At 43.9% G+C, this 26,334-nt stretch overlaps 1 protein-coding gene across 2 annotated transcripts in view; it reads left to right on the plus strand.

Annotated features, from left to right (window-relative positions):
• The first annotated feature begins 10,174 nt into the window (after positions 1–10,174).
• CHCT1 (CHD1 helical C-terminal domain containing 1) overlaps positions 10,175–26,334 on the plus strand; it is a 74,420-nt gene continuing 58,260 nt past the window's right edge. The window contains exons 1-6 of one of the 2 annotated variants that reach the window (XM_025916347.2): positions 10,175–10,326; positions 11,502–11,603; positions 11,861–12,036; positions 12,508–12,607; positions 17,076–17,271; positions 20,190–20,464. In XM_025916347.2, the coding sequence (XP_025772132.1) occupies positions 10,276–10,326; positions 11,502–11,603; positions 11,861–12,036; positions 12,508–12,607; positions 17,076–17,271; positions 20,190–20,275 (711 nt within the window). In that variant the 5' untranslated portion in view covers positions 10,175–10,275 and the 3' untranslated portion in view covers positions 20,276–20,464. Of the gene's footprint in view, positions 10,327–11,501; positions 11,604–11,860; positions 12,037–12,507; positions 12,608–17,075; positions 17,272–20,189; positions 20,465–26,334 lie in introns of those variants that run through there. The other variant, XM_086686757.1, reaches the window with a different exon arrangement.

A 26,334-nucleotide genomic window follows, 5' to 3' on the forward strand; every position in this document is an offset into this window, starting at 1 on the left:
TATTATTGCTACACAAGAAATTACCCCCAAAACTTAGTGGCATAGAACAATGACAATATTTATTTTGCTTATGAATCCTCAAATTGGGCAAGGTTCAGCAGAGATAGCTAAACTCTGGTCCATTTAGCCAGCAGCAACAGCTTGAAAGCTAAGGAGTAGAATCCTCTGAAGGCCTGCTCGCTCACATGTCTGACAGTTGATGCCTGTTGTTGGCCGAGACCTTAGCTGGAGCTGCAGGCTGGAACAACTACACGTGTAATATGCTTCCTTTTTCCTCACAACACTGTGGCTAGCTTCCAAAGGTGAGCAGTGTGTGTGTATCTGTGTGGAGTCGGGGGAGGGAGTAATCAGCATAAGCTGTATCACCTTTTATGACCTAGCCTTGGAAGTAACACAGTGTCACTTTTGCTGCATTCTAGTCATTGAAGTGGTCACAAAGTTCTGCCAAGTTTCAAGGGGGACGGGAAATAGTCTCCAGCAATATTGCTGCATCACAGCCTGCCGTCTGCTCACAACAACTTGCATTTCTCCTGTATGTAATATACATTCACCCCTTTTTCCAAAATCCCCATTATGATATCAGGTTCAAGCCTGGAGTGTAGGATCTCCTGATCTAAATCAGGTACGGGTGCAAATGAGGGTCCTCAGGTGTGTTTCCTCAAATACAGTATCTGTCTTTTTTTTAAGGTTTTATTTTTAAGTAATCTCTACACCCAACACAGGGCTCAAACACAACCCTGAGATCAGGAGTCTCATGCTCTACTGACTGAGCCAGCCAGGCACTCTCAAATATAGTATCGCTTGACTTGAATACCTGTTCTTAGTAAATGTACACTGGGGTTATTTAGGCGAAAGGGACCATGATGTGTGAAACTTACTTTTAAGGAAAAAAACACAGTTTTTTATGCACACAACACAAACATTTCTGGAATACATATATTGTATGTACATATATGCATAGTGTGTGTATACATATATACATAGAGACAGAAACAGAATGGGAAAGAAGGATGCTAATAATAAAGCAAATTGATTAAAATGTTAACAAATGACTGAGTGAAGGCTATACCAGTATTCTTCATTGTTCTTTTTTTTTTTTTACAACTTTTCTCGTAGCTTGAAATTATTTCCAAATAGAAAAAAAAATTGTTGAGTTTACTTATTTTGAGAGAGAGAAACACAGCATGAGTGGGGGAGGGGCAGAGAGCAAGGGAGGGAGAGAATCCCAAGCACAGAGCCTGACATGGGGCTCAAACTCATGAAACTGTGAGATCATGACCTGAGCTGAAACCAAGAGTCGGACACTTAACCGACTGAGTCACCCAGGTGGCCCCCCAAATTTTTTTTTATGTGATGCACATGGCATAGGTCCTGAGCATTAATCTTTTGATATTTTTTATTCCAGGGGTGAGTCCTAACTTGATCTTGGTATTAACTTTTGGAGATTGAGAGAAGACCCTTTAGTTCTCCCTTTGCCCAGGTGTCTATGAGAAGGCACTATCACTTCCCACTTTAGCCTATGTTCCTCCACATCTCATTTCCTTAAAGAGCTAGTCTGGGAAAGATCCCTTTTTGAGAGGGTTTTGGCTATGCTGAAACACAGCTTTTCAATGGTCTTTGTGTTACCTACTACACCAAAGGCATCTTTAAGTGTGGCTTGGTTTATCTGGAGAAACTGTAGAAGGATGCGCATCAGCCCCCTTGTAACAAAAGAGACTGGGAGGGGTGCCTGGGTGGCTCAGTTGTATGAGCGACTGACTTTGGCTCAGGTCATGATCTCACAGCTCGTGGGTTTGAGCCCTGCATTGGGCTCTGTGCTGGCAGCTCAGAGCCTGAAGCCTTCTTCTGATTCTGTGTCTCCCTCTCATTCTGTCCCTTCCTGCTTGCATTCTGTCTCTTTGTCTCTCTCTCAAAAATAAATAAACATTTAAAAAAATTTTTTTAAAGAGAGAGAGACTGGGATTAGCTCCCCCGAAGCACCATCATTGTGCTCCCAGAGCACATACTCTAAAAATAGTGGCTGTGAGAAACAATCTTCTCATGTTTCCAGTTTGAAAAGGACACTTAAATAGAAAGCTGGTCTTTTTAGCCAGTGTAACTATCCCCAAACAAACAGAATAATCACTAGTAGAGAAGTCCCAGTTTAGAAGGCACAAGCTGGTCATTGAACAAATTTATTCATGGCCATCATAGGCTTGTTGGCTGCCCAGAAAAAGCTTCCCTGGTTGACAATAAGTGCAGTCACTACTGTTCTGTTTTCCTTTCTTATGCAAGTACTCAGGACAGAGTTTTGCACAGAGTTGCACTCGAACTCAATATATTACTGTTGCACAAATGAAGCATCCATGGATAATTATCCCAGAGTGCAGGCCTGGAAAGGAAGCCAGGTTTGATCCTACCGGAACAGCTTAACGTTTTTCCTGGAACCAGGTTCCTGGAATGTAAATATATCTTTTTTTTTTTTTTGTGGGCCAGCAGAACCTAGAAAAAAGGTGTTTTTGTTTCTCTGCCAATGGGAATAAATGAAGTTTCCTTGAAATGTACTCTGTCAGGTGGCACAAATAAACCATATAATTTTATTCCCTTAAACAGAAAATCTCAAAATGTAAGGATACTCGGGTTACCTGGGTCAGACCAAAGGCCATGTAATTCAGATTTTTTTAAAAAGTTTTTTATTTGGAAACACAGATTTACAGAAAAGTTGCAAAGATTGTATCGAGAATTCCTGTATACCACTTAATCAACTTCCACCATTGTTAACATATTACCATGCTACATTTGTGAAAGCTAAGAAATTGACATTGGGGCAGTGGTGGGGGGGGCACCTTGGTGGCTCAGTCAGTTAAGCATCTGACTTTGGGTGCGGTCATGATCTCACTGTTTGTGGGTTTGAGACCTGCATCGGGCTGTCTGCTGTCATCATAGAGCTCACTTCAGATCCTCTGTCTGTCTCCCTCTGTCTCTCAAAAATAATAAACATTAAAAAAAAAATTGACATGGTATATTATTATCTAAATTCCAGGCTTGCTTTGGATTTCACCAGTTTTTCCATTAAAGTTCACTTTTTGTTCCAGGATCCAACTCAGAATACCACATTACATTTCGCTGTCATGTCTCCCCAGTCTTCTCTAGTCTGTGACAGTTTCTTAGTGTCTCATTTTTCATGACCTTGTCAAACTTGAGTTCTGGCCAGATATCCTGTATAATGTCTCCCAATCTGGGTTTGTCTGATTTTTTTCTCATGATTAGATTGGGGTTATGTTTTTGTTTTTGTTTTGTTTTGTTTTTGAAAGAATACTGCAGAAATAAAGTCCTCTTCTCATCATACATCGCATCTAGTAGTACATGAAATCCACATGACACCACTGATAATGTTAACCTTCTTCACTAGGTTAATTTAGTCTCTACCAGGCTTCTTCACTGTAAAGTTACTACCATTCTATTTTCCTACTCTGTTCTTCAGATAGCTCAGATTTTGCTGGACATCAAAAAATATTTTGTAAGGGAGTAGGGTAGTTTGACATTATAATGGCTTTACGTTTTATGGATTTACCCAGAACATTCCTAATTCCAACAGGAGTCCAAAAAGACAAAGAATCCTCTCAAAGTCTATAGGAATTATAGGAATATAGTCTCTGAGCAATAGGAATAAGCCAAAGTGTATTAATGCCCACTGGTGAAGCAATGGAACATTACATAGCTATAAAAATGTCAACATTAATTGAATATAATCCATTGGCAACTAAGATCTCCCAGCTCTTTAAAATCTAGAGAGAGTTGATTCAGCTCTCCAATCTATAAACCATGGAAGAGTGTTCCTCAAGTTTTCTCCAAACTCCCAGGATTTATGTCATCATGGTGGTCCCTTCTGATCACATTTCTTGCCTCTGCCACATTTTTTCCTCTGTACCATATCTTGTTGCTGTCCCTTATCTCTCACTGGCAGCCTGGGCCCAAAATAGGATAGCCCAGTTTCTTTTTGTTGCATCTCATTCTAAAATAAACACAACTCCAAAGCTGTCAAGTAGAGTAGACAGAGGTTCTAATGAAATGTTGCATCCCATGCCTTACAGCAAACGAATACAACCCATATTCATCCTTTGGGTCATCCTTCCCCAGGCGTGCCTTATTGGAAGTGTAGGGCCCATCCTACCCAGCCTTCACCTTGTCCCATGGTGACCCAGCCTCTCATCATCTATTTTGGTAGTTTCTATCTCTGTAGTGTCCCTTCTCTCCTCCTCTCCCTTCTGACACCCTTTTCTAGATCAAAAACAAAACCAAAGGCCAAATACTTCTCATTTTCTCTTTCAAAGCAGCTTGGCTATCTCTTTTTGCCTTACCCTCAGATCTCACCTTCTGCCCCCAGCTAGTGAAGTTACTTCCTCTCCTAAAAGTAATTCTGGTGCTCGCTGATAAGATAATAACATTTTCTCCATTTGTAATGGGAACAGCCATCCATTCATTCATTTATTCAACTCAACAAACATTTATTGAGCTCCTGTAATAGAGATCTGGAGGATAGAAAGCTAATTTGAGCAGGATTCTGTTCTTGAGGAGCTCATGGTCTCCAGTGAAAGGGAATGCTAAACAAACACATCCTATGTGGCAGTCACATGGATGGGCACTTTCACCTGAAAAATCTTAAAACAATTTTTAATTCTTAATTGACATATAACATTGTATTAGCTTAAGGTGTACAACATCATGATTTGATATATGTATATATTGTGAAATGATCCTCACAGTAAGTTTAGTTAACCTCCATCAATTCCCACATTGAAGTATCTTTAATCCTCAGAGAAACTCTATGTGATAAGTTTTGTTATTTCCTCTTTGCCATTGAGGAAGTTACGGTTTGGAAAGAGTGGTGTGCGGGCAAATGCTCAACAGTTTGGTGGGGAGGAGAGGACCCTGATTTGCAGTGGTTTTAATTTCTCTTGTGTAAATATTTCCACTATGGGCAACATCCAGTGACCAATGTAACATCACTGGATGTGCAGTTGGGAAGGAATGCTCCTCAGCACACAATTATATAGTATTTCTACTGCACAGATACAACAGACACACATAACCTCAGGGTAAAGAGAACTATTAAATGTTGAAAAATAAATAGGAAGGGTGTTAAGTATTTTGTTTTCCATGTCATTTCCTTCATTTTAAGTTGATATTTAATTTTATTTTTATAGAAGGAACTTTTTTATTGTCTTATACATAGCATAAAATTTACCACTTTAACCTTCATTAAGTGTACAATTTAGTGGCATTAAGTATACTCACAGTGTTGTATAACTACCACCACTATTTCCAGAACTTTTTTTATCATCCCAAACAGAAACTCTGTAATTATTCTTCCTTCCTCCCATGCTGGTAACTTCTGTTCTACTTCTGTCTCTATGAATTTTCCTGTGCTAGATATTTAATATAAGTGGAATCATACAATCTTTGTTCTTTTGTATCTGGCTTATTTCATTTAGCATAATGCTTGCTAGAGTCATCCATCCGGCAGCACAGATAAAAATCTCATTCCTTTTTTTGGCTGAATAAAATTCTATTGTATGTATATACCATGTTTTGTTTATCCATTCATGTGTTGATGAACATTTGGGTTGTACCCACCTTTTGGCTGTTGTGAATAATGGTGCTATGAACACTGGTGTACAAGTATGTATTCGAGTCCCTGCTTTCAATATTACTTAATAATGTCTGTTCAACAAACAGCTGGCAAAATTCCTGAAAATTTAGTAATCTGCTCTCATAAGCCTGTTAGAGCCAGCTCTGGCACAACACTGAAAACATAATTTATCCAATTGCATCTAAACAAGGGCCAATTTGGGATTCACCTCACCACATAGCCTCTTCCAAATTTGCCTGATGATAAGAATTCCCCGGGACCTCTTAAAATATTGGTTCCTAGGCCTTCCTGGGAAATTCTGAAAGTCTGAGGTGACTTTTCTCATTGGAATTTTTCTCAGTCTGGAAAACCTGATATTAACCCCCAGTACCACCAGATCTAGACTGAGGGCAGGGGGTAAAACTGTGGTGTCCTAAAGGAGAGGAGGTGAGAGTAAGTCCTACAGGGAGAACTTGCATGACTTGTAGCAAATTTGGGGGTGGCATTTTTTCTCTCCAAAATCCTTCCCAACTCCAATATTTGTTGACTATACAGTTCTCTCCAGCCTGTCTCCCTGCTTCCCATCTTAGGAAAGAACACCTTCCAGAGAGAGGCAAGTGGAAATCATTAGGCTCAGCAATTTAACACCATCTCAGAAAGCTTGCATATCATTAAATTGTTTAGAAACATGCTTTGAAGTTATGAGTTTGCCATTCTGTGGTGTTATTTTGATATCCTGACAAGATATTTTTAGAGCACATAAAGCCCAAATTAAAACATTGCTACCAAAAAAAAAAAAAGTGAAATTAAACCAGGGCTCCATAAATGGAAAACTACAGTAAACATCAGATAGGAGTGAAGGAAAAAGTACCAAATATTTTTGAGAACTATTTTGAGCAGAGAAGAGATGAAGAGATGCTTCTGACCAGCATGCAGAGATGTGCCTATGTCCTGCCAGGGTGAGAGGGAAAGGTGTCACGCCTATAGGCCCTACCGTGACAGGCTCTCACCCTGGGATTGGTGCAGGAGGAGCTTCATTCCCATTGGTGAGGGACGGGCATAGGCTGTTGGTAGGGGATGCAGCACTTCAGCTTTACTGGACACAGTCAAGGATTTTACTGGCTTTCTCGTTTGTCACTGGTTTCTTGGTTTAGGTCTGGAATATGGTTATAGTTAGGCCTATAACCCCCTTGCCTTCTTCCTTTATCCTGTTTCTTTCCAGATTAGCTGTGTTCTGGCATTTCTCACAATGGAGGGCTTCCAAGAGCTCAGATTTAAAGACCCATCTGAAAAACCACTGCTGAGAAGGTCTACATCCTTAGGTTAGACCTCTTAGATCATTGGTTCTTAACTTCTTTAGGGCTACAGACCTCTCTGATTACCTGATGAAGGCTACAGGTCCTCACATATAACTCGTTAGTTAGAATTTCAAAGGGTTTGTTGACTCCCTCAAGTCTATCAGTGAACCCCATGTTAAGAGACTGCCTCGGGTAGTGATAAGAGTCCTTCATGGCCTTGGATTAGGGACGCCTTGGCCCTCAGCTGGGAACTGTCCCATTTCCTCCAGACCCAGCACTTCAGCTATGATGGGAGTTTGAGTGGTCTTCCTTTTTTTGGAGACTTGATACAATTCTAATTGGATAACTGGACAATTCAGAACAAGATCAAGAGGCTTCTTTTGAAGAAAGATCTTCAAGTCTATGAGAGGATGCATAGACAGTGGATGCCAAGAGTCGTTTTCCCTGTTCACTGAATTCAGGGTATACAACAAAAATTTCATGAGCTCTATCTGGTCACTAGAGGGTATGAGTGAGACATGATGTTTATGCAACTGGCCCATACCATTAAGAAACATGCCAGCCTGCATGGAGTAGAGAGTGAACAAATTAACATCCTCACCCCCACCTTCTCCACTCCAGACCCACCTGCCTAAAGTATATGGCACATAGAGTTTTCAAAATTAACTATTGGAGGAATAACTCAGGTCAATGAGTTGATTTGCTAACCGGCCATTTTAGAGTCATTTTCAGCTAACTGGGTGGATTTTGAAGACTGTCTCCCAAAGGCAATGGATTTTTATTTTGTTTTAGTTAATGTTGAGTGTTGAGCCATTATTCCTGGCTGCTGTCAGACTCAATGGTCTCTTCAGGCTACTCCCTAAGGTTGATAATAAAACGCTTATGGGACTAAGGCAGGCATCCAGAGTCTAGGACTTGTTGGAGGCTCTGGAGAGAAGAGAAGTGGAGTGGGTTGAGGGAGCAGGCAGGGACAGATAAGCTTTGAGATTCTGACTTACTTCCCCCTTCTCGATTGTAAATATTATTTGGGGCAGGGGGAAGGATAGATATATAACATCTATATCTATATTCAATTCCTTGTTTCTTTTTACTGTTTTCTTCTAGTGTCGGTCCATATTCATGTCAACTTATCTAAGTAGGAGTTATAATGTAATACTCTTTTGTGTTCTGTGTTTAAACTTAGTATTATATCACATTGTTAATGATGTTATTTATTCCTTTTAAAAACAGATTCAGCTCTCTCTCTTTTTTTTACTGTAAATGTAAAGCATATTCATTATTGCTTAAATGCAGACAATATGCCCAAAAAATGAAAAATCATTTTGAAGTGTACCCTTCAGGATACATTTTCTATGCATGTATAATTACATACTTTCAAAAATGGAATCATACCAGACATGCTGCTTTAGGTCTTGTTTCCCATTTGTTAAATATAGATGTAAAGTTGAAATTAAAACATTTTTAATTTTAATTATTACTATATAAATATAAAATAATGTTTTAATAATTAGTAGTATTTTGGTGGTAAGGCATTTTTAAAATTAATTTTGTTTACTATTTAATAGAGTAGTATTTTTAAGTATTGGTGTCCCATAATTTATTTACCCTTTCCTACTGATGATACTTCAGTTGTTTCCAAATTGTCACCACTGCAACCATCCTCATACATATTCTCTCGGGACCAATTCCTGGAAGTAGAATTTGTGGGCCGAAGGGAATGTACATTTAACATTTTGCATTATTCCCAGAAGTAAGAGAGCCCCTTTCCCCGTACTCTTGCAAATATAATTTTCCTTCTTTTTTTAAAATCCATTTTCATGTTTTATATTTGAGAGAGAGAGAGCGCGCGCGCGCAGCGGAGGGGCAGAGAGACAGAGAAGGAGCCATAGAATCCGAAGCAGGCTCCCGACTCTGAGCTGCCAACACAGAGCCCAGCGGGGGGTTCCAACTCAGGAACTGTGAGATCATGACCTGAGCCGAAGTCCGAAGCTTAACCTGAGCCACTCAGACGCCCCTAATTTTCCTTAATAGCCACAAAATAGTCCTGGATTAATGCTCAGAGACCACAGCTTCCAGTTTGGAGGAGAGCCACATTCCCCTAGGACTATCAGGAGCCACATTGTCCCTATCAGGTGCAGGTACCGCCGCCAGATGGCGAGAGGGAGGCCTGGGACGACCCTTGGGGGGTCTGGAGGGTGGGGAATACTAGCCCGGCTCGTTTGGCCACGGCGATCCGACTCGACCCCGCGCGGCCGAAGGCAGGAGAGGAAGTGGAAAGTATGGACTTGGAGGAGACGGGCCCCGGGCGCAGAGGACATGAGGGCAACGGCCTGGAGACGGACTTCAGCGTCGCAGGGAAGAAGATGCGGGTTGTGTAAACGGAGGCTGCAACGGTCCCATCAGCGCCGTACCCCGCGGTGCGCGCCGGTGGAGGTCGCGAGCGGGCTCTGGGGCCGCGTGAGGGGAGAGGTCGGATTTCACGCCTCCGAGAACTCACTGGCTGAACGGGCCCGGGAGACGCAGGGACCCCGCCGGCAGCGCTTACTCTCCTTGGAGGGCGGTGTCGGTGGGAAAGGCTAGAGCGGTTGGGATCCAACAGAAAGCCCCTCGCCCCACTTAGTGGCCTCCGACCTGTGCAAGTCACGGGACCTCTATGCGTCTGGGCTCCTCTTCTATGAAATGGGATCACTGATGGTACCACCTCAGAGAAGACTGTTGTGAGGATTAATTGAGATAATACCTGGTGGCTTGTATTTTTTGCACACTCCCTCAAAACACCACCACTCTTCAACCAACACCCAACACAATTGACTTATTAACTTCCTGGAGGCTACAGAGGAGTAGAAGAGAAGATCTCAGTAGAGATTTACTGTATTCAATTCTCTTGGTGTACCCTCTAGTCCTTCGCCCCAAATCCAGAAAGAAATGTTATAAACCATGGTCTTCATCTCAGGAAGCCCACGGTGTGACTGAGGAGTCGTGAATGGTACACATGCAAGAAAATTACTTCACAAGTCTTACCAGTGTTCACAAACACTAGCATCTGACAGATCTCCTGGGAGAAGAGGTGCCAGACCCTCCTGGCCAGCTGTGAGCTCTAAGAAAGTCCTGGGTCTACCCGGCACATCTTGCTCACTTCCCTGTTCCAGTTCCCAGTTGAACAAGATGGATGGGCCACCCCTAAGAATGAGGGCCTGGCAGGGGGAGGGGAGCTAGACTCTGTGTTGGCAGTTGCCATGGTTTCACTCTGAGTTCTGGAGCCAACCTGCCCACCCGCTGAGACACTCAGGTCACAGAAGCAGTAGGTCAGAAGCCTGAGGGGATATAAGCAGTGCCACTCCGGAGCCCCCCAGTGCACCTGTTGAGATGGAGACCTCAAATGGGCAAGGGGGTGAAGGAGACAAGCCCCTAAAGAAGGTGAAGTGGGGTGAGGGATGTGAGGGAGGGAAGAAAGAAGGTCCTTGAGAGGCTAGTCTTGGAAAGCAGAGAACATGAAATTAAGGGAAGGAAAGAAGAAGGAAAAATGTTGATGTACATGAGTTAGCAAGAGACCAAAAGAACAAAAGGATAATTCATTCAAACACAAGTTTATCAAAGACGTGTATTCCTGGCAAGATGATTGTTGGTTATGGAGACACAAGGGCGTGTGTGTGTGTGTGTGTGTGTGTGTGTGTGTGTGTGTATGTGTGTGTGTACACTTGTGTCATGGTCTGTGTGTGTGGTTGTGTGGTGTGAGGGGTGTGTTTATAGAGTTGATCGGCCAGAGTCCCCTCTCTCTGGGGCCTGGAGGAGCCTAAGATACATACTCTCTCCATCTACTTTCCTCCGTTTCCCTGGTCTCTCCCTTCAGAGTGGTCTGGGCCAGGATCTTCCTTGTTCCCCCTGAGCACAAGCAAGAATTAATGCTCCCTTTTCTGAGAGGCTTTTGAAAGGTCAGGTGCAAATCTCACCATGTCAGTTTAATCCTGTGCTTTGACTTTAAGTATTATTTCGTAGTCACTTTGTCTTCATTAATTTTCAGCTTTTGGGGGGGCCCACTTTTGCTGTCAGAAATCTCCTCCTCATCACCATCACTGTCACATGGTTTTCTGAGTGCCTGTTATCATGGCATGATGCTAAAGGTTAGAGGTGGTCCTGGGGCTTAGGCACTCAGTAAATGTTTGTTTGAATGAATGAATAAATGACTCCTTGCTCCCCCCAAGGAGTTTCTTACATCTCTTGGCGCCTCAAAGTGTTCTTATCTGTAACCAGGGATAATGATATCTAACCTCACAGATATCTAACCTCCCACAGATTTGTGGGAGAATAAAATGAGTTCATGTTTATCAAGTGATTTGTACAATTAACTACTATTCTGTGCTATGATTATTATAAAAGAAATGGATAGGGCATTCTAGGTTTCCTAAGCAGGGATGTTCAGGGATGGGTTTCTTTCCTAGGGCTTACCGCTTCAGGACTGGGCCAAGAAAGGGTCCTCAGGGAAAATGGAGAAGGGCTTTGGCTGGAATTTGGACCACTGGTTGCCTAGCACTGCCCCTCAAGAGCACCTGCCTAAGCTCCCCAGCTGACCATTGCCTCCTGCTTCTTCCCAGGTGACAGATGCACCCTACTTAGAGAAGAGCTCCCGCACCACCCCTTCTGGAGACTCACTTGTACGCCATGCCAAGGGTCTGGACCAGGACACCTTCAAAATTGTAAGGGGCCAGCCCAGGACCCTGTCTCTTGTTCCCTACAGGTCAGGAGACCTGGATCAGAATTGGCAGGCCTCAGAACCATAGCTTATTGTCCCACGTGTCATGCTCTTGGGAAGGAAGTGGGGCAGGAGCTTGACTGGAGCCTCCTTACTTAACCCGCTTAACACTTCCTGGCTCATAAAGGCTTCTGGTTACTTGGGGCTCCCCATCTGCCTCTTTTCTCCTATGACCCCTCACTTGACCTGTTGCCTCCTCAGTGTAAAGAATATCTAAGACCACTGAAGAAGTTCCTGCGAAAGTTGTACCTGCCCAGGGACCTTCCCCAGAAGAAGAAGCTAAAGTACATGAAGCAGAGCCTGGTGGCCCTAGGGGACCACATCAACACCTTTCTGCAACACTACTGCCGAACCTGGGAAATCAAGCACTGGAGGAAGTAGGGCAGCCTCCTTGCCCTTCCCACTATTCCCACTCCTGGGCCACATACCTTTCCCACCCCCGATTCAAGGTCCCACCTCAGTCAAGATCCCCGAGTCCTTCATTCCTTCATCTTTATGTGAAAGAGTCAGGATCCTAGAGTGAGCATGGTGAAGAGGGGGTGGAGAGAATGGGATCTCTAGTTACTCAGGGCAGCATTGATTCATGGCAGCTACGTACACAGTGGACAAAGGACTCTCCTGACTCTGGAGAATGACCTCTGATTGAACAACTGCTGTGTGGTGTGGGTGCCCATCACCAGGTTGGGGTATTCAAGGTCTAGCAAATTTCCACCTCTCCACGTCCCCAGCGAAATCCAAGGAGGCAGCATGTGGTCCAATTCTCCCTGGGTGGGTCCTGGACACAAGACAAATGCTGAAGGGAGAGGGGCTGTGCTCTGCCTCCCTCAGCCTTGGTTTCTCCCCTGCAGGATGCTCTGGCGATTTGTCTCTCTCTTCTCAGAACTGGAGGCAAAACAGCTTCGCAGGCTCTACAAGTACACCAAGAGCAACCAGACAGCCAAGTTCCTGGTGAGGCACTCAGGAAAGCTCCTCCCCAGGCCTGGCTGAGGGTTGGCTGGTATATTCTTGGATTGTGGGGGGAGGCCTGGGGCTGAGGGTCCCTCTGATACCACCAGCATCCTTCCAGTCATTTCCACACTCACTGGCTGGGGAAGACCCCACTGCCCCTACCTTTATCCCTATAGGGGGCGAAGTGGGGCTAAAGAGGGCAGAGGCTCAACTTCAAGTTCTTGATACTCTCCACACCAACACCCTGATGTTAACAAGGGCAGGGACCTTCCTGAGGAGCTATAGGTGGGGACGGTTGAGGCCAGGCAGAAAGGCACAGCCAGCTTGGGGAAGGCTCCAAGGACTAGCAACAGCCTGGCCTGGCTTTGGTCAAAAACAGTGACTCTCAAACATTTTGGTTTCAGGTCATGTTCACTCTCTTAAAACCATTGAGAAGCCCCAAAAGCATTTATGTAGGTTATATCAATCGATATTTGCCTCATCCAAAATTAAAACTAAAGAAAAAATTCAAAATAAGTACTTACTAATCCAATAAAAAATAAAAGCAAGGAGCCCACTACATTTTAACATAAATAATTTTTACAAGAAATATCTGTATTTTCCAAAACCAAAAAAATTAGTGAGAAGAATAGCATTGTTTTACATTTTTGCAAATCTCTTTAGTGTCTGGCTTAATAGAAGACAGCTCAGCTGTGTTCTCATATCTGCTTCTACAATCTCTTATGATATGTGATTTGGCTTAAGTACATAATGAAAACCCAGACTTGCACAACTGTATAGTTAGAGAAGAGAGGAATATTTTATTAGCATTTTCAGATAGTTATGGATTTTTTTTAAAATTTATTTACTTTGAGAGAAAGAGAGAGCAAGGGAGAGGGGCAGAGAGAGAGAGAGAGAGCAGACTCCATGTTCGGTGAATAGCCCAATGCGGGGCTCGACTCTCATGATAGTGAGATCGCCACCTGAGCTGATAGCAAGAGTTGGACGCTTAACCTGCTGAGCCATCCAGATGCCCCTGTATATTTTTCTTTGCTACCACACCAAAACTCAACAAGTGGCAGCTACTTAGTAGCAATGTGGAATCTGAAACCATATGAATGAACGTTATAAAATACTTCTTTTCCTTTTTTTAGCACTTCTAGGTTTACAAAAAAATTGGGTAGAAAGTTCAGATGTTTCCCATATACTACCCCCTCTTGTTTTCCTTATTATTAGCATCTTGCATTCGAGAGGTACATTTGTTACCATTGGTGATCCAGTATTGACACATTATTAACTAAATAATGTCCATAGCTTACATTAGGGCCCACTCTTTGTGTTGTACATTCAATAGGTTTTGACAACTGCATAATGACATGTATCCACCATTACAAAGCATACAGAATAGTTTTGCTGCCTTAAAAATGCCCTGTCCTCCACGGTTTCATCCATTCATTCTTTCCCTCCAAACTCCTGGCAATCATTGATCTTTTTACTGTCTCAATGTTTTTTTACTTTTTCCAGAATGTCATATAGTTGGAATCACACAGTATGTAGCCTTTTCAGATTTGTATCAATGACTTTTTCACACTGGCTTACATTAGACTCCATTGGTTTCTCTCTTGCACTTTGGGTAGACCCCACTTTTCAGGGGGTCAGTGAGGTCAAAATATTTCAGGGGCCCCCAGGGGCTCACAGAGCACACTTTGAGAATCACTAATTCAAAATAATAATCATGGGTAACAGTTTCTATGTTCCAGCACTTTATGTTCCCTCCCGTGATCTTCAAAAGTAACCCTGGGGCACCTGGGTGGCTCAGTCAGTTAAGCGTCCGACCTCAGCTCAGGTCATTATCTCATGTCTCATGGGTTTGAGCCCTGAATCTCGCTCTGTGCCAACAGCTCAGAGCCTGGAGCCTGCTTCAGATTCTGTCTCCCACTCTCTCTGCCCCTCCCCTGCTCACACTCTGTTTCTCTCTCTCAAAAGTAAACAATTTAGGAAAAAAAAAAAAAAGTAACCCTACATGGTAACTAGAAATAGTGTTCACAGTGTGTGAATGAAGATACCAAATGCAGAGAGCTTGACCCAGACCACATAGCAAGTAGAGGGAAGAGCCAGGTTCAAACATCTGGTTCAGAGGAAAGCCCTCCTCTAACTGTGGCACCTCACTCTTGCTGGGCAGCTTTAACGAAATCCTTTCCCCCCTTGGGTCTCTATTTCTTCCTCTGAACATGAATAGGTGAGTCGTTTCAGTGATTCCTCCTCTGAGTACAAGGAGTTGCCATTTTAGTGATACCTGGATTTCACTGGCCAGGAAAATCTCAAAAGATATTTTCAGGTTCTCAATTTTAATTTTGTCAAGGACTTTAAAATAAGTACCATTGTTTCATTACAAAGAAATGCATAAGACGCTATAATTCTAGACTAATACACACATGAAAAAATGCTCAACATCACTCATCATCAGGGAAATACAAATCAAAACTACAATGAGGTTATCAGCTCACACCTGTCAGAATGTCCAAAATTAACAACACAGGAAACAACAGGTGTTGGCGAGGCTGCGGAGAAAGGGGATCTCTTACATTGTTGGTGGGAATGCAAATTGGTGCAGCCACTCTGGAAAACAGTATGGAGGTTCCTCAAAAAGTTAAAAATAGATGGGGCGCCTGGGTGGCGCAGTCGGTTAAGCGTCCGACTTCAGCCAGGTCACGATCTCGCGGTCCGTGAGTTCGAGCCCCGCGTCGGGCTCTGGGCTGATGGCTCAGAGCCTGGAGCCTGTTTCCGATTCTGTGTCTCCCTCTCTCTCTGCCCCTCCCCCGTTCATGCTCTGTCTCTCTCTGTCCCAAAAATAAATAAACGTTGAAAAAACAAAAATTTAAAAAAAAAAAAAAAGTTAAAAATAGAACTGCCATACGTTCCAGCAATTACACTACTAGGTGTTTTACCAAAGAATACAAAAATACAGATTCGAAGGGGGCATGCACCCTGAAGTTTATAGCAGCATTATCAACAATAGCCAAACTGTGGAAAGAGCTCAAATGTCCAGTGACTAATGAATGGATAAAGGAGATGTGGTACATATACACAATGGAATATTAGTCATAGAAAAGAACGAAATCTTACATTTGTGATGATATGGATGGAGCTAGAGTGTATTATGCTAAGTGGAATAAGTCAGTCCGAGAAAGACTACCATATGATTTCACTCGTGGAATTTTTTTTTAAAGTTTGTTTATTTTGGGGGGCACCTGGGTGGCTCAGTTGGTTAAGTATCTGACTCTTCATTTTGGCTCTGGTCATGATCTCATGGTTTGTTAGACCAAGCCCTGCATTGGGCTCTATGCTGACAGTGCAAGGCCTGCTTGGGATTCTTTCTCCCCCTCTCCCTCCCTCTCTGTCCCTCTCCTGCTCATGCTCCCTCTCTCATTCTCTCTCAAAATAAATAAATAACTTAAAAAATAATAATGTTTATTTTTGAAGGGAAGAGAGACAGAACATAGTGGGGGAGGAGCAGAGAGAAAGGGAGACACGGAATATGAAGCAGACTCCAGACCCTGAGTGGTCAGCACAGAGCCCGACTAGGGGCTCGAACTCAGGAACTGGGAGATCATGACCTGAGCAGAAGTTGGACGCCCAACTGACTGAGCCACCCAGGCGCCCCTCACTCGTGGAATTTAAGAAACAAAACAGATGAGGGAAGACTGGGTGGCTCAGTTGGTTAAATGTCTGGCTTCGGCTCAGGTAATGATCTCCCTATTCGTGAATTCAAAGCCCGGTGTCGGGCTCTGTGCTGACAGCTCAGAAATAAAGAGAGGCAAACCTAAGACTCTTAACTATAGAGAACAAACTGAGGGTTGTTTGTTGGAGGGGAGGTGGGTGGGGGACAGGCTAGATGGGTGATGGGTATTAAGGAGGGTATTTATTGTGATGGGCACTGGGTCTTATATGTAAGTGACAAATCACTAAATTCTACTCCTGAAACTAATACTACACTATATGTTAACTAAACAGAATTTATTTATTAAATTTTTTTTTAATGTTTATTTATTTTGGGGGAGAGGAGCAGAGAGAGAGTGGGAGAGAAGATCTGAAGCGGGCTCTGTGCTGACAGCAGAGAGCCCAATGCAGGGCTCAAACTCACAAACAGTGAGATCATGACCTGAGCCGAAGTCGGATGCTTAAACTGACCCACCCAGGAGCCCCAGCTAACTAGAATTTGAATACAAACTTGAACAGAAAAAGATACTACAACGCTAAGAGTTGGAGGATGTATATCAAAGTAAAGAACCACCCAATAAAAGACAGTTGGCAGCCTGGCCTCAGTGTCTCTGTTTCTCTCCCACATCTGTGACCCTTTGTTCCTGCTGACTAGGCACGTGTGAGGTGCAGCCAGACCACAGTAATTTCCTAACAAGGGCAGGGCTGGGGCTCTGGAGTGTGGGGCCTGTCTTCTCCATACTCTCTAAACATTATGGGCCCATTGCAGGTGGCGTTCTGTCCCCTGTACACCCTGGAGAGCTCCTTGCTGGCCAACCAGGAAGACAGCCTGCCCAAGCTCTGCAGTGCCTGGGGGCTGCACGGCAACATCAGCGGCATGAAGGAGAGGCTGTCCAAGATACAGGCCCCTGGCCGAGAGGCCTCCCTGCTGGGGGAGCCAAGATCCCAGATCCAGGTCATGAAAGGTAATGCCCCTTCCATGTGGGAACCATGTCTGGAGGAGGGGTCTCACCCGCGGTGCCACATGCCCCCTACCACCACCCCCCGCCCCCCGCTCCCAGCAGCCTGACACGTTTCCCTTCCCATCTTCTTTTTAGCCCTCCATTTCTCTTTCTGTCCATTCTCCTTCCTCTTCTGCACTTTTTTCTTTTCTCTGTTTTGTCCCCCTCCCTGCAGGCATGTTTATCATAGAAAGTTTGAAATGTACAGATAAGTATAAAACCCAAGAGGGGAAAATCACCCATTACCCAGAGACCATGACAGGTAACATTTGGGTGTGTTGCCTTCAGTGTTCTGTATGATTTCCCTCTGGAGGTCTTGTGATATATAGTTTTGGTTCCTGCATTTTTCAGTTAACAGTTTAAATGAAGGCACTTTCCCACAAGACTAGAAGCAGAGACAGTCTAGCAGCCAAGAGTGGGGGCTTCAAACAGAGGCAGGGTGCCTACTCCCTGTTTCAGGTGGCTACGGGCTAAGGGAGTGGTTCATTCCCAAGGCCGGGAGAAAGTCGAGTCAGATGGACTGGGGATGGCCTCCCAGCAGCTTTGGTCTCTGCAGTGATTGCACCGCTTGGTGCACTGGACGGAGGCTGTGGGGTTAGGGACAGACTTTCCAGCGAGGGGTCCCAGCCAAGGTTGGAACCTACGAAGGCCCCCTCCTGTGCACTGAGGTGCAAAGAGATGTGGGAGCCACTTACCCCTCCCTCTTCCGGATCTGGCTCCGGGGAACCCAGTTAGCTGCTCTTGCTTAGCTATTGGGGGAGAAAGTAAAGGCAAACAAGGTGGCCTAGGACCTCAAAGTGTGGTCCTAAATTGGAACCAGGTGCTCCTCTGAGGGTCAGGCTGCCTGGGGCTGATGCAGGCCAGCAGCTCTCGGGGCCTCTTCCACCAGTCATAGCTGCACCGAGTGGGAGAGCAGGAGTGAGAATAGGGAGGGGGCGGTGGTCACGAGTTAGGCAATTCCAGAGACCCAGAGCCCTGTCTGGGCTCTGTGAGGGTCCTTGGCCCTGGTGCCTGCAGTTTAAATTGAGAAAGCAAAACATACAATGGGATGAAGGCCAAGACGTCATAAAGATGATGTTGGCCAAGCTGCTCACGAATCAGATCAGGAAAGTGAGGTCTGGGCTTTTGGGTCAGCCTTTCCCTGTACCAGGTGCTCTGTATCTCTTTATTTCACTTAACGCCTGCAACATCCTCATGAGGAGGGTATTATTGTCCCCCTTGCACAAATGAGCAATCTGAAGCCATAGGGCAAAGGGTGGGACAGGCTGACTGGAGGAAGTAACTCTGGGACAGGCTTTATTTGTAAATTTTTTTTTTCAACATTTATTTATTTTTTGGGACAGAGAGAGACAGAGCATGAACGGGTGAGGGGCAGAGAGAGAGGGAGACACAGAATCGGAAACAGGCTCCAGGCTCCGAGCCATCAGCCCAGAGCCCGACGCGGGGCTCGAACTCACGGACCGCGAGATCGTGACCTGGCTGAAGTCGGACGCTTAACCGACTGCGCCACCCAGGCGCCCCTGGGACAGGCTTTAAAGAAAGGGAAAAGGAGAGGAGGGGGGAAGGAAGAGTAGGAGGAGAGAGGAAAGGTGTGTGCAGAGGTGAGGGGCAATGAGTGGACAGTCCGGAGCCTGGAGGTGAATGGAAGAGCAGGTTGGAGAAGTGCAGGATGGGGAGGAGGGGAGGATGGAAGGGTCTGTGGGGGTGGGGGGGTGGGCGGGTAATAGGAAAAAGCCTTGCATGGTAGGTTAAGAACTTTGGCTTTCATGTAATTCTTTTTTTTTTTTAATGTAATTCTTAAAATAACATTTTATTCCTACCTATAAACATAAGCATAGCATAGAAAATTGGGTAATACCGATAAACAAAAATAAGCAAATATAAACACCACATTGTTATCACTACTGCTAGCACTTTCCAGATGTTTTTTATGCATATAAATACCTGTATGTTAGCCAAATGAGACCTCGCTGTGTATAGGATTTTGCTTAGAACTTGCTTTTTTCAGTTAATTAGATCAACCTTCCATGTCAACGTTTTCATTTCATCTCATTGTTGGATTAAATACTTCATATTCAAATTTTCCAAGTAGTCAAAGATATTTTTTGCGCTGATTTCTCAAGCATGCATTGCCCTGGTTATGCCCCTTCCATCTCTTTTAACCTAACAATGTTCTCTTTTTTACACCCTGACTTGTTGAGGAGATCAGGCCACTGATCTGCCGAATGTTCCACTTTTGATTCTTGTTGCTTCCTTTTGGCGTTTTTAAAGCTTGTTCCTCTTTAGATAAAAAGTCTTGGTGAATTCACATTAAACATTTGTTTGGGATACATTAGAGCCGAGGTTGTGTTCTTCACATTGTGGTAATATGACAAAACACACACTATTTGGCGGGCCCACCAGGAATGGGCTAAGTAAGGTCAATCACTGAGTCTATTCGTGATATTAAATGTATCCCATGTGGTGTTTCTTTGACTCTATGTTCATAAGTCCGTTTTTACGAAAAAAGATGGCGGTGGTGTTTGCAAACAGTCTAGCAGCAAAGTCCTGGGACCTGGGGCATGAAACCTGAGAGGGGTGCGGGGAAGAATCAGAGTCAAGACACATGGTATAGTCCTGACTGTGCCCCTAACTTGCCTTGGGCTTTGGGTGGGCTATTTCCTTACTCTGTGCTTGGGTGAGATCCTTCATCTGTAAATTAGGGTGATACCATCTTCCTCTGCCACAGGGTTCTTTGAGAAAAGAGGGACATAGGTTGCAAGTTAAGATAAGATTGTGTTGTTCTTCCTTTCTGTCCTTACCATATCCCCCGAATGTTACAGCCTGAGATTCTCTTACTCTTTGTGATGTTATCAGGACTGTGTTTGACCTTCCCTTTTCAGATTCTCTAAGGAAACTTCCTCACAAAACAAAACTCAAGAATAAGAGAATTAAGGAAGCCCCAGAGACTCCAGAGACCTGCCCATAAGAACATCAGGCTAGAACAGAGGGCCAGCTTGCCCTGGGTCCCAGAGCACTTGTCTTCAACACCTCTGCACCCTGGGGGCTGGGACCAATGAAAGGAAAGAAGAAAACTGTCTTTATCAGAAGGATGCTCAGGTCTTAGTTACGTATAAATGGGGTGGGAAATAAACAACCTTAAGACAGTTCTACCTTACTTGGCTAACAATCATCATTCATTCGTCTTTTTAATTTATTTAAAAAATGTTTGCCAGCTACCTTCTGATTGGCAGGTATGAATAACACAGATGAATAACACAGATGAATAAGAAGTGATCACCATCATACTCTAGTGCAGGAGACACACATGAATAGACATTACAACAGGCTGAATAGAGGTGCACAGGGAAACCTCGGCAGGTGACAAAGGAGTGATGTGTGCCAGGGGAGAGCACAGTGGAGAGTGGAGGGGGCCTTGCAGCAGAAAGGGAGAAGTCTGGCAGTCTGCCTCAGTTGTCTGGACTTGGTCTCCTGGATAACCTGGGGGGAGAGAGGTAAGGGAGGTGTCAAGCAGTGGAATGAGCTGATGTGACCTGGCAATTGGGGAGATGCTCCGGAGGCAGTGAGCACAGTGCATGGAAGTGAGAGAGGGTGAAGGCCAGAGACCAAAGAAGAAATCATATCAGTAGCCTTAGCTGGGATGATGGTTCAAACTGGTGGTCAAAAGTCAGCAGCTGCATGCTGAATTCAGACCACTGATGTGTTAGTTGTTTGCCCGTTGTGGTGGTCTACTTACTGTTTAAAATTAAAAAAAAAAAATTAGTTGCCAATATTAACTTGGTACATTTCACCTTAAAAACAACAAACAGGGGCACCTTGGTGGCTCAGTCAGTTAAGCATCCGACTTCAGTTCAGGTCATGATTTCACAGTTCATGAGTTCGAGCCCTGCGTCAGGCTCTGTGCTGATGGCTCAGCCTGTAGCCTGCTTTGGATACTGTGTCTCTCTCTCTCTCTCTGCCTGCTCCCTGCTCATGCTCTCTCTTATTCTCTCTCAAAAATAAACAAAAACATTAAAAAATTAAAAAACAAACAACAAACAGCAACAGGGTCGCCTGGGTGGCTCAGTCAGTTGAATGTCCGACTTTGGCTCAGATTATGATCTCACGGTTCATGGGTTCGAGCCCCACATCAGGCTCTGGGCAGACAGCTCACATCCGGGAGCCTGCTTCAGATTCGGTATCTCCCTCTCTCTCTGCCCCTCCCACGTTTGTGCTCTCTCCCTCTCTCTCAAAACAACAACAACAACAACAACAACAGATTTCTGGTTTTTAAAAACTTGCCCCACTTGGATGTGTCTTCCCACATGACCACGCGAGGCTGGAGCTCAGAAACAATTGCTCAGGTTTCACTGATATTCTTTCTAGTTCACCACAGTCTCCACCCCCTCTCTCTTGCATCACACACTGACCTTCTTCACCCAGTTGTATCACCCATTTGACTCTTCTGGCTTTTCATATTTGCTACCTTGGGGATATACAAAGTCAATGAAGGTGTGCATAAAAGGGGATGAGTACATTTGTAACATTAGATAGAATAAAATTGACAATTTTAGGTGACAGATGTGAGAGATAGGGAGGGAGGAGGAGGAAGTGAAGATGGTAGATTTTTTGTAGATGGTTTTCAACTCCAGGAAGAGAAGCAGGTGCAATCGTTTTCTGAAAACGCGGCAGAGTCGGAACTCTGCCTGAGGCAGCAGCAGACAATGCCCAGTGCTGCCTTGGAGGGGTAGGACCAGAACATATGTGTGTGACCCTTTCTTCTCCCTTCCCTCGATTTGTCTTCATGAATGAATATCATCAAAATGTTTAAATGATAAAATGATAAACGATAAACATTAAAAAAGCTTAAATGATAATGCATGAAAGAAGGCCCCAGCTCTCTCTTTGTTCTTCACACTCATCGTCTCCCAGAAATGGCAAGATGAAGAGTACTGAGGCACAGGTCTGCAGGCCAGCCTCACTCCATTGGTCCCTGACAGTCCTAACAAAGCAGGGAGGATTTGCCAGAGAAGGCGAGCAAGCTGGAGGGTGTCCCTGATGATGGGGAGGGGGTGCTCCAGTTTTCTCCACTCCTGAGTGATTTCACTGACAAGGTCCCAGGAAAAGGGCCAGTGGTTCTGGGAACGGATGAAAACAGGGAGGTGTCCTGTGCGTGAGGCAGCACCACCCCCTAGAGGAATAATGGGATTCTATAGCAAGGTATGTGCAGAGGCAGACACCAGGAGGAAGTGGGGGGAACTTTATATCAGCCTGGGGACCAGCAGGATCCCTGAAGGCAAAATAGGCAACAGTCTTGGTTTTTGAGCCCTCTTAACTCTTTCCTCAAATTTAGTGAGGTCTCATAATTCCAAAAACGAACATCACATAACATTGCTTCACTCCAAACCCTCCAAACAGCGCAGAGGATTTTTAGGCCAGTGAAAATACTGAGTGTGATACTAGAATGGTGGATACATGTCATTATACATGTGTCCAAACCCATAAAACGGGCAATATCAAGAGTGAACCCTAGTGTAAACTAGGCACTTTGGGTGAGGATGTGTCACTATAACAGATGTATCACTCTGGTGGGGGTGTGGATAATGGGGGAGACGATGCGTGTGTGGGAACAGTGGTATATGAGAAATCTCTGAATCTTCTGCTCAGATATGCTGTGGACTTACAACTGCTCTACAAAAATATTAAAACAAAGGAATAAAACCCTCCAACAGCTCTTCATCTCATGCAGATTAAAATCCAAAGATTTTTCCGTCAGGCTCTGGGCTGATGGCTCAGAGCCTGGAGCCGGTTTCCGATTCTGTGTCTCCCTCTCTCTCTGCCCCTCCCCCATTCATGCTCTGTCTCTCTCTGTCCCAAAAATAAATAAATGTTGAAAAAAAAAAAAATTTAAAAAAAAAAAAAAAAAGAAAAGGGGCGCCTGGGTGGCGCAGTCGGTTAAGCGTCCGACTTCAGCCAGGTCACGATCTCGCGGTCCGTGAGTTCGAGCCCCGCGTCAGGCTCTGGGCTGATGGCTCAGAGCCTGGAGCTGGTTTCCGATTCTGTGTCTCCCTCTCTCTCTGCCCCTCCCCCATTCATGCTCTGTCTCTCTCTGTCCCAAAAATAAATAAATGTTGAAAAAAAAAATTTAAAAAAATTAAAAAAAAAAATAAAATCCAAAGATTTTTCAAGGGCCTATAAGGCCTACTATGATATATTCCCACTGTCCATTATGTTACCTCTCTGAACTCATTCTTTTCTCATACTTGTCAAGATACTCCTGCCTCAGGGCCTGTTCACTGGCCATTTCCTCCATCTGGAATGTTCTTTCCTAAGATACCCAGTTGGCTAACTCCTTCATTGCCTTCAAATCTCTGTTCAAATGTTACCTTCTCAGTGGAGCCTTTTAAATTCCAACAACTACACACATTCTGAGTATCCCTTAGTCTATTTTTATTTTCCTAAGACACGTATACCTCTCAAATATTATATAATATAATGATTATATTTCTTATTTATTGATGGTATCCTCCCACTAACATGTAAGTTCCACAAGGGCAGAGTTGTCTGTTTTGTTCATTGCTATATCCCAAGCAATTACAACAGGACCCAGCACAAGAGTACGTACTTAATAAACATTTGTAGAATGAATTAATGAATGAACTAACAAATCAAACTAGAGCATTTAGTCCAAACACTTCCTGGTTCAGAGGGGGGAAAAAGAGGCCCAAGAAGAAAGGTTGACTTCTCCAAGTTTGGACAGTAAGTAAAACACCAGAACTGGGACTAGAATTCAGACTTGATGCCTACTGGCCATACATACATGTGTCATGCCGGCCACCTCCCATACACCAATGACACGTGCTCTCCTTGCTCTTGGCCAAAATGCTTGTATCACTCAAATAACTCAAAATGCTTAATGTATTGCTTCTAGGATAATTTGTATTTTCTTAGTTAACATATCTCTGCATAAAGTATGACTCTCTAAGCTGGACTTGGAGACACCAGAAGCAGGTGGTTGGGGAAGGTTATTTGGAGGTGCAGGGGCCTATAGTGCCGTAGGGGTAGTCTACTGTGGGGAAACTGCCTCGCTGATAGCCAGACCAGGCAGCCTTCAAGAAGAGTCCCTTCCCTAGAGAATAGTGGATACTTTCCCTAAAGTCTTAAAGGGAAGAGGCTCCCGACCACAGATATACTGATTGATCACTGCCTGACCCACTCCTATTCCAGGCTACAGGAGTCAGCTGGCAGCCTCCTCTTCCTATAACACTACCACAAATGCATGTAACTCAGCACAGATGGCAAAAGGCTTTGTATGCATTCGCATTGGATCTTCATGACAAGCTTGTGGGAGAGACTCTGCCCCATTATAGAGAAGAAAACAGCTAAGCACAGCTTAGAGGCTGGCACAGCTGAACTGAAATACTTTCTGTGTCTTCTGACTGCACACCCAGTGCTCCTGTGTTTTACGATTTTTCTTTTGCGCATGCATTTTTCTTTTTTTAAAGCATTTTTTAAAGTTTATTTATTTATTTTGAAAGAGAGAAAAGGAGAGGGCTGTGAGTGGGGGAGGGGAAGACAGAGGGAGAGACAGAATCCCAAGCAAGCTGTCAGCGTAGAGCCTAATCAATGCAGGGCTCCATGTCACATCTCCATCTCATGAATCGTGAGATCTTGACCTGTGCCAAGATCAAAAGTTGGATGCTTCACTGACTGAGCCACCCAGGCACCCTGTACAGACATTTTTTTATTTTTATGTAGTTAAATTCACAGTCCTTCCTTTAATGGCTTCTTTAGGACTTTGAAAGATTTTCCCCACTCAGAGAATATTTAAAATTGTATCTTTCCTTCTAGCACTAGTGTTTCAATTTTTACATTTAAATCTTTAGTCTATCTGAAATTTATTTTGGTATAAGTTGTATAATAGGAATCCAACTTTTTTTTTCCAGATGGCTAAAAGTGTCCTTGCACATGTGGGAGTGTATTTATAGGATATACCATATAGGGGAAAAAATCCATCTTTCCTGAATTGTTTGAAATGTCACTCTTATGATACTTTAAATTCCTGATTTATTTGTGTCTATTTCTGAACATTCTGTTCTGGTCCATTGATCTGTGTGTCCATGTAGGGTTTTAATGAAAAAGGAGAAAAATATACTACAATAACAAAACAGTGTATGATAAGGGGTACTTGACTGGCTCAGTTGGTAGAGCGTGACTCTTGATCTTGGGGGTTGTGAGTTCAAGCCCCACATTGGGTGTAGAGATTATTTTTTAAAAATCAAGCAAAACATCATATGATAGGAAAAGAGTATAGACAGATTCTAAAAAGAACCAAATACAACTTTTAGAAATGAAAAATCATCATTGATATTAGAAACCTACTGGTCAAGTTAAACAGTAAAGAATATCTGAATTCATGGATCAATCTGAATATCATAAAGAAAAATAACCAGGCATTATGGAACTCCAGTTAAGCAGTATTTTTGCAAAAAGAAAAATGTAACCTGAATTTGATCAAATTTCCAGTTCATGGGAAATACAAGGGACTGAGGAACATATTAAATGACACTATGAGTGGGGACAGAATCCACATTTCTAGACTATGGGGAAAATCTACTGAATGGATGAACCATTTACTTTAATAAATAAAAGTTGCGGTGGGGGGGGGGAGCGGGAATCTAAAGATTAGGAGAGACTGAAAAGATATGGCCAATGAGGACCATGTTTACACACTGATTAGAACAAACATAAACATGACACAGAAACATCTATAAAACAGGGAAATCAAACATGAACTGACTACTTGAAGATGTAAAGGTATAACTAAATATTTTTTTTAACGTTTATTTTTGAGACAGAGAGAGACAAAGCATGAACGGGGGAGGGTCAGAGAGAGAGGGAGACACATTATCTGAAACAGGCTCCAGGCTCTGAGCTGTCAGCACAGAGAGCGACATGGGGCTCGAACTCACGGACCGCGAGATCATGACCTGAGCTGAAGTTGGACGCTTAACTGACTGAGCCACCCAGGCGCCCCCATAACTAAAT

This window comes from Puma concolor, chromosome E1 (assembly GCF_028749965.1).
Source record: "Puma concolor isolate L17-30 chromosome E1, mPumCon1.1.hap2, whole genome shotgun sequence".
NCBI lineage: Eukaryota > Metazoa > Chordata > Mammalia > Carnivora > Felidae > Puma > Puma concolor.